The sequence below is a fragment of the Cynoglossus semilaevis genome, chromosome 14, assembly GCF_000523025.1.
Source record: "Cynoglossus semilaevis isolate Cse_v1.0 chromosome 14, Cse_v1.0, whole genome shotgun sequence".
Taxonomy (NCBI): Eukaryota; Metazoa; Chordata; class Actinopteri; order Pleuronectiformes; family Cynoglossidae; genus Cynoglossus; species Cynoglossus semilaevis.
The window spans coordinates 10,543,060-10,551,439 of NC_024320.1; the positions used below are offsets into that span (position 1 = coordinate 10,543,060).

Genomic DNA, 8,380 nt, shown 5'->3' on the forward strand with positions numbered 1-8,380 from the left:
CGACTTTGTCTCCACGGTGAGAGTGGGGTTTCAGGATAGATTATGCGGGATTGGCACCACAACCTGAGTGTTATAAAATAAAAAAAAGACAAAAATGGCTGTTATTACAAATTACAAATTCCACTCACACTGCCTCCAGTTAATGACTCCAATCTGTCTGTCTGTCTGCCTGTGCGTTACCTTGTGGTTGAGAGCTGTGATGAAAACGGAGGTGCAGAGCTCTTCGCAGGGATCTCTGTATCACACTGAGTTCAAATACCTCAAAACCTCTGTTCACGTTCAATTAGGGACTTGAACATGACCTCAGAAAGAGGCAGCGCAGCTGACGTAAACAGTTTCTCTACTGCGCACCACAATTGATGTGTTTTACAATGGCCATATGAAATGTAGAGTTTGATTCAAGTCATAAAAGAGCATTTATACACTATTTTACTGCCGTTTGGAACTTCCTCCAACAGACAGCCTTGCCAACTGCCTCAGCTGTCAGTGTGTTGGTTTCCAGCTTCTAAAATGCTTTTTTAAATATCGCTATAAATTTAAAAGCCTGAGGGGTTTTTAAAGTGTTGTTCAATCTTTAAGACTTCACCGTAGCTCGCAGCATTTTATTTATTTAGCCAGTGGTTTCCAAGTGATGAGGATGGAGTCCAAACAATGTAGCAGGGATCCAGATTTAGTGGAATACAAGACAATAAAACCAGGCACTGTAGCTGTTGTGTTGCCTAGGTCACATTTGACCACCTAGCTAACTGGTATGTTACAGCAATTATTAGCTCTGCCTTCGGTTGTTCTACATCTAAAGCAGTGATGTCATCATTTTGGCTAAACTTCTATCATGTGTTGCGGTTAACTTTCCCTGTCCTTAAGTTACCTCTTGGCACGTTTGGTAAGGAAGCTGGGCTTGACAAAAAAAAAGAAGACCGCCTCTAGGTTCAGCTCCGCCTCCTGACTGGAGGTCACTGAAGTGTTGTGTCACAATGTTTATTATTGCCCCTAATAACTTTATTCCTTTTGACCATTTTATTCTTTTTGCCACCATAACGAGCATTTTACTTCACATGCATCTTATGTATCTGATTTAAGCAAATAAAAATGAATATATCTATAGTAGAATTTATTACTTCTGCCTTGCCTGTTTTTTTTTAACTGTAATTTCAGCTAGTTCCTGATGGTTATTTGCAAATCTTTATGTAAACTTTACCCTTTTAACATTTATTTACATTTTTTCTTCTTCCTAGGATTTTGTTTCTAATTTTTCCAAATATTTGGTGATGAGTTGTTATTAAATCTAAGGATTTTAAGTTATTTCTTTATTAGCTTCTTGTTACATATAGCAATTCGCAGGTTGCGACTATGCAGTCATTGCTAATATGCAACTACCTCACTGTACAGCAACAGATTTTATTTCATAGAGCAAATTAGCTGTTAGCTACTCGCTACTAGTAATTTTGCTGTAAACCACTAGTTGGCCATTAAGTGTATGTAGCAAGATTTAGCCTTACTAAACAGATCAACCATTAAAGATGCAGTATAGCCAGTTGCTATAGCTAGATTAGGCTAACTCGCTCATTCACTAAAGGTCAGAAAATCTGAACTGGTCATAAAAAATGACAGGCCTAACAAAGTAAATAATCATTTTGACAGTTGTGATACAAAAAGTAGTGTAAGAAAACAAACCCACCAACTGCAGTAGTTTCTACAGGCTCCGTCTGAACTGTAGGTGGTGTCATCCCTGTAGCTGCGTAGTGGTAGCTCCCAGCTAGTTCCTCTCTGCTGTGACACCTGCTGTTGTAGGATAGACTGTGGGAATCATCAGGAGTGTCGCCGATGAAGAATGAGTTAAGGGCGCTGATAAACACTGGTTTCTCAACTGTGTTGCTGGAGGCGAGGATAGGACTGCTGCCCAGGATGGCTGTGTTGCCAACCTGCTGTACACAGTATAATAAGAAAAGAGAAAAGAGAGAAAACTCAGACCCTTGAAACAACCTAAAGAAAACAGAATAGCATTAGAATGTATGAACATACAAACCTGCATGAGACTGGAGTTACTCTGGATCACGTCAATGTGATCATCCTCACTGTCAGGCCTGGAGGAACGCTGGTTGGGCGTACTGCTGTAAGGTGTTGACTGTTTAGCCAGCTGGACCACGTGGTCGCTACCACATTCTGGACAAATATTAGTGGATCCTAAAAGTGGAAAAAAGGCATATATTGCATAGGTGTGACCAAATTAAAGAAGCATACAACACAATGTCTGTATTCTGACACTTATTTATGGTTGGTCAGTTATACAATTTTCAACTTTTTCCTTCATCGTGGTCACCACAGCACTGTCTGTCCTGAGGTCTGGCACAGTTTTACTCTGGAAGGCCATCCTTCTATAATTCATTCCACTGGAGTTGAGAGTAAAGGCCAAGGGTGGATTTGAACCAGAGATCTACAGTGTGTCATTCGAGGACCTGACTGCTGGCTCATCACAACCTAAAGTCTGATCAGTTAATAATGGACATGTTTCTTTGAATCATTCTAGCTTTTAAAGATCTAAGGTTAAATAACACAAAGACCTGTAGGCTATTGGCTTTTCAAAAGCATTTCTCCTAAATAACAGAGGGTGACTGTTGTTTTTTACCCTGAGGTCTATGAAGAAATTGCTAAATGTTCAAGCAATAATGGAGGAAGGGCAGCCAACACAGGCGAAATGGGCACAAATAATAACTAGAGGATACCAAAAAGTTTCTCAGCTTGAGCTGCAATGATTGATTTTATTTTTTACATGTAGCATTGTTTTTCTTCTTTCTTGCTAGTGATGTTTTTCTAACTGTTTTAAATTTGAATTTAATCTGAGACATCATTTTTAGCTATCTCTTGTCTAATCTTTAGCTCTTTAATATTGCTTTTGGCTAACTTGAAGTTATTTGATGAGTTAAGCTATAAAAAATGTGGCGATATTTTTTTCCAATTCCAGCAGATTTTTAGCTGGTTTGGCAAACATAAAACAATTATTACTATTCTTTCTGTTTTGTTTTGTTTATTTTGCCAGTGGTATTGAGAGCATCAGTATGACCCCTGTTTAAAGTCCTTAATACTACAAAAGGAACTGTTGGCCTCCAGGTATTTCACTGTATGGAAGCCAGCCCAACCTTAAGACAAAAATGTAAACACCCAAGACTCATAATGTTGGCTGAACACCTTGTCAGTTCGATTATTTGAGAGCTGATTGATTGTGACAACCAAATGACCTGTAAAGCTTCAGAACATGGCTGTTTTTAAATTCTAACAAGGCTCATATGTGCAAAACAAAGATTGTATTTCTCTTTCTGTAGGGCATGTATTTGTGTAAACTGCAGACAAACAGTGTCTAAGTTCAGACACGTGCTAATGACTAAGGTATTTGTTGACTGACATTTCGGGTGAGCGGCAGACTAAGCTCAATAACAAAAGAGGAAGACGGCTCCAAGAAATCCCCAAAACATCTGTGGAGCACAGCCTGTGCGTGCAGCAGCATGTCCAAATGTCAGGTTTGGATGAATGGCTGGAAAGGGCGGTTGCTGGGGCAATAGGGTATTAACGGTCTCCAGCTGATTACAGAGATGGGAACTCTAAAGCAAAATGGCCAGCCTGGCAATATAAGAGGGAAGACAAGTTGTGGGATGTTTCACTCAAAGCCCATCTGAAAACAAACTTTTGTTTTGGGAAAATGCTGGGTCCTGCACGTACACCGCCAATAGAAGCCAGACTGAGGAGAAAATGCTTTGACGTCAGATGATAAACATCTTTAGAGTCAACTTTCCTGGTGAAGTGTGTGACCTTTTTTCCTGGATGTTTTACGATATGAAGGAGAACGTTTCAGTTGTTTTAAAGATTTCATTATCTTTTAAGGATATGATGCTAAATATGACTCATGCTAAAGCAGTGTGTGACTCAGGCAAGTTTTTTTTTCCTCCCAGAATCAAGACTGTGGTGTGCTTTTCTTTGACATTCAGGGATGACAGATCCACCCGTAAACCAAACATTGAGCAAGTTTCTTTCTGCGTAAGCTGTGATTTTTGACCAAAACTGTGTCCAGTTCAAAAAGGGAAGCAGTGAGGAGGAGGCCTCAACCTTCCTCCACAAGAACAATGTTGTGTGCAGGTTATAAGTCAGTGTTTTTAACCTTGGGGTCACGACCCCATATGGGGTCATCTGAAATTCAAACACTGTCATCTGAAATGTCTAGTAATCGATACAAAAAAATACTAATAAAATATTTCTTTTCAGCTAATTATTTTTTTTTTTAAATTATGATTAAAACACCAGACACAATACTATTTTTATATTTAAGTGTCTTGGTTAACATTATGGGACAATGTCTATCATTTGTTTGTTACTGAAGGCATGTCTACATAACATTTGCATCAGAACTGCAGCCACAAACAGTTACAGAGCTAATGCTTTACTGAAATAAAAAAAGGTTTATCTTCAAGGTCTTCAAGAAACCTACTCTATCCAGTTGCCCTCGATGTAACAATTTTTGGATAAGATGATCTGATTGACTGAGAACCTACACAGACATTTAAAGAGAAAGCACAGTAATGTGTTGGATTAGGACTTTGGCGACCTTCCCCACCTTTCTTATCATCTCTGTGTTCTGTCATCAACAGCTCTTCTCCACCCTGTTCATTGTCATGCTCGGCCAACATCCCAGATCCTCTCCGCCTCACTTCTCCACCTCCTGCAGCTCCATTGTCTTTGCCCTGCTGCTTGAGTGCAAATTCCGATCTGCAGCGAAGGCACTGCAGGTGAACTTGGCCAGGACGGAGCGCCGAGTCACGCTGCTGGTTTTCCTCTACTGCGCGGGTTAGCACATCATTCAGAGCCTAGTTTAAAGAAAACACAAACATGTTTTTGTGTCAAAACACGTTCCATGAGGATTTTTCTTCTCTTCTCAGATTCCCTTTAGATGAACAGAACAGAACACGTTTGAGTTACTGCGAGGTCAGAGTGTCACAGCTGTAACTGCACAGGAATGTACAAACAACAAGCACAAAAAAGTTACATTTTCACTGAAAAATATTCTATTTAATAATGTGATTGAAATTGAAAAAAAAAGACATTGACATTCACTACACTTTATATCACTTTATAGCAGTCTGCTCAACTTAAATGCATTTTAAATGCGATACTTTTTTATCATCTTTGTTTTATCTTTTAGAGTTTTGCTGTACAAAAAAGGGAAATACTTGGATATTTAATTTAGAGTAAGCAAATGGCTAAATATATTAAAAAACCTTTTTGTGCTGCCAAACAGGATGCTCCACACTTAGGAGGACGTAACTGATATCAGTGCTGATTAGAGTTGGTTGCACAGCTGAGAATGACTGCCGGTTTGTTCTGTTTATCTGCATCCATTTTTGGTTTAGGTTTAACAGGCGAGCATTTTATCATATACAAACAAGGTTCATGGGTTAAAGGTTAAATAACAAATACAAGGTTCATGGGTTAAAGGTTAAATAATAAAATAACAACACAACATTCATTTGACTCATACAGTTATATTTTGTAGCTAAAGTTAGGTTGTGTCAGGAGGAGGGTTTTTTCTTTCTTCCAATAAAACATTATTTTCTGGTTCATGTGTTTTTTTTTTCAGACCAAAAAACATTTCAGTTCTGGAAATACTCTAACAAAGAAAATTAGACAATTAAATTACACTGTGTGTTTTAAAATTCAGACTGAGCTTTGCTACACAGTAGTACTGTTGCACATGTTCAGAAACATTTTGGTTTGTTGAATTCAGGCATGTTTAAATCATATGAAGCAGGGATTTAGATCAGGTACAAAATGGGGTAGGTACCCACGGCATAAAGTGGTTAACAAATACCTGCAAACCTATATATAATGAAAGAAAAACAAGAATTAAGGCCAAATGATTGATGGATAAAACATTTTTCTTTTGGCTTTATTGGCCAGAAATGCATTGAAAAAGCCTAAGTATGCTAAGTCAGAAAGTTCTCCATCACTGCTCAGAAGGATGGATCTAGTGTTTCTGTAGTTCAACCTTTTTGCTCTGTTTTATTACATGTATAATGTGTTGTGTGTAATTTCTGTGAGGGTCAGTACCATGGTAATAGTATATGATGAAGGATGTTCTTCCATATGTGACCAATGTTTATGTCCGTGTCTTACCTGTAGTGCCTGCAGTGGGTCATCATCCAGTAGAACGTAGCGTTTCATTCTCTTCTCCCTGCTGATGTAGTTAAAATGAAGCTCCACCGCTGGAAATGTTTCTTCTTTGTCCTGATATAAGGGAAGAAAAAGTCAACACACATTTAAGAAGCAACAGTCAGCATCTCCGACCTGCTCTTACCAAACGGCTCCATGCTGCCTCGGTGGTCTCCACACGAGCGAGGCTGTTGAGCTCCAGGCGGCACCTCTCCTGGCCGCGCTGCATGTCCACCTCCAGCACCAGGCCCTGTTTGATTCTCAGAAACACCTCACTTCTTCTCACCTCCTCTCCCTCGCTGAAGTCGTCTTCCTCTTTTTCAGACAGGATGCCCACCAGCAATGGGTGACACAGGTCCACTGAGAAGAAGAGAAGATAACAGAAAAATAAGCACAAAATGTCAAAGTAAGAAGTGATCAGTTTATCGCTAGACTCCTACCTCCTAATTCTTCTTCCTCATCTTCCTCCTTAGTTTCTCCACCATCTGCTTGACTTGACCTCTGACAATCTGGACTTGGCTTTGGAGAACATGCAGCTCTTTGGTTTACTACTGGACCATCAACTGTACTCTCCTCCAATGTGGACTCAGTGTTGTGGGTATTCTGAGTAGGCCACTGCAGTGTAGACTCTGTATCCTGCTCCCCCTCCAAGGCAGAAGTGTCCAGTCTAGTTTCAGAGGAGAGAAGTGGAGGAGGCAGAACCTCAGGAATTTCGAGGGTTGACGTGGACGGTGGATTTCCTTCGCTGGTGGTCGGTGGACGAGGTGTTGAGGAGCTGAAGCCGTTGGGAAGAGTTTGACTGTAACTTGGTGACTGGTTTGCCATGACAGGAGCAACAGATGGGGCACCTCCCTCCAGATGGTGGTGGTACCTGAGCCAGTCCTCACCCAGCTGCTCTCTAAAGCTGGACATGCGCTCGATCTCCTCTTTGTGGGGTAAAACAATACCTAGATGGAGGAAATAGAAACTCACAGTTTGAAAAGTTTGACTGCAGTAGTGAAGATGGCGTCTCAAAAAATATTTTACTCTAAATAAACATTGTTCCTAATTTCTCCTATGAAATACTACACCGCGGTGTCATCAAAAGTATTTGGTCTTTATATTAAAGATCAAAAGGCCAAACTTCCATTGATTCATGGATAGTGGTCTCCAAATGACTCATCTCGGAGACACACACTTTTCCTTAGTCAATAAGACATGAATTTTGTGAACTCTAATTTTTTGTCAGTCACACCCTTCATGACTAAAGCTAGTGCTTTCCAAAACTAATGACTAAGAATAACTGTGATCTACACCAAATCTGATGTTTACTGCACATCCCAACAGAAAAGATTCTTGTTACTTGCTGAACTGCATACAGCAGGGCATTAAAGAAAAGGCAGCACAAGTGATTCTTAATATAAACAGATACATGATCATCTGTGTCAAATGGACAATACAGAACCTGAGCCAAAAAAGATGATATATTCTTATTTGTGAGTAAAGCTTGGCTTGTCAAAAACTTTAATAAGTATAGTGCTTTTTTTAACCCTTCAGGGGTCACCACAGTAGTCACAACATCCACATCCTTATCATAGCAGGTTTGACAACTGTATAAAACAAATCTTCCCTTTTAATTGGAAGGATGGAAATTCAAAAGTTCACACTTTAATTCTCTGTTTTTGAACATTAACCCTTGTGCTGTCCTTTGGGTCTAGGTGACCCAGTAGCTGATAATATACCTTTGTGTACGTGCGTGTGTGTGTGGCTTTTTGTGTGTGTGTGTGTGTGTGCTGTTATACAGCACGGCTTGTGCCAAATATTCCTCATACTCTGATTCTGGGACAAGATGCAAACCCTCTGCGAGGACGCTGGGTGTGTACAAAATGCAAAGGACAACGGGAGGGTTAAGAGCTGGAAACAAACAAAGTACAAAGGCCCATTAAAAAAACATACGCTGTTTGTAGGAGCACTGTTGGGAATCGTAGTCTGTGTCACTGGGCTCTGATATGCTGGCCCTTCGCACTTTGACTTTGCTCTGAAACACAGAAGAGTCCAAATAAAAGTGGTATTTCAATAAAGGCTGAATGAGTCATAAAAACTAACACGGTGCCTGCGTGGACATGCTCGCTGTTCACACATTTACCCTGGATTTCTTTTTAAGAGGTTTGGAAACCACCACATCTCCGACGGACAAACTGTCACT

At 40.0% G+C, this 8,380-nt stretch overlaps 1 protein-coding gene across 1 annotated transcript in view; it reads right to left on the reverse strand.

Annotated features, from left to right (window-relative positions):
• The window catches only part of stk11ip (serine/threonine kinase 11 interacting protein), a 35,808-nt gene that overhangs the window by 19,925 nt on the left and 7,503 nt on the right, over nucleotides 1-8,380 (reverse strand). The window contains 8 exon segments of the mRNA XM_025062592.1: nucleotides 1,679-1,925; nucleotides 2,027-2,184; nucleotides 4,604-4,853; nucleotides 6,160-6,270; nucleotides 6,341-6,555; nucleotides 6,636-7,142; nucleotides 8,131-8,212; nucleotides 8,321-8,380. The exon segment at nucleotides 8,321-8,380 is cut by the window's right edge and continues 63 nt beyond it. Of these exon segments, the coding sequence (XP_024918360.1) occupies nucleotides 1,679-1,925; nucleotides 2,027-2,184; nucleotides 4,604-4,853; nucleotides 6,160-6,270; nucleotides 6,341-6,555; nucleotides 6,636-7,142; nucleotides 8,131-8,212; nucleotides 8,321-8,380 (1,630 nt within the window).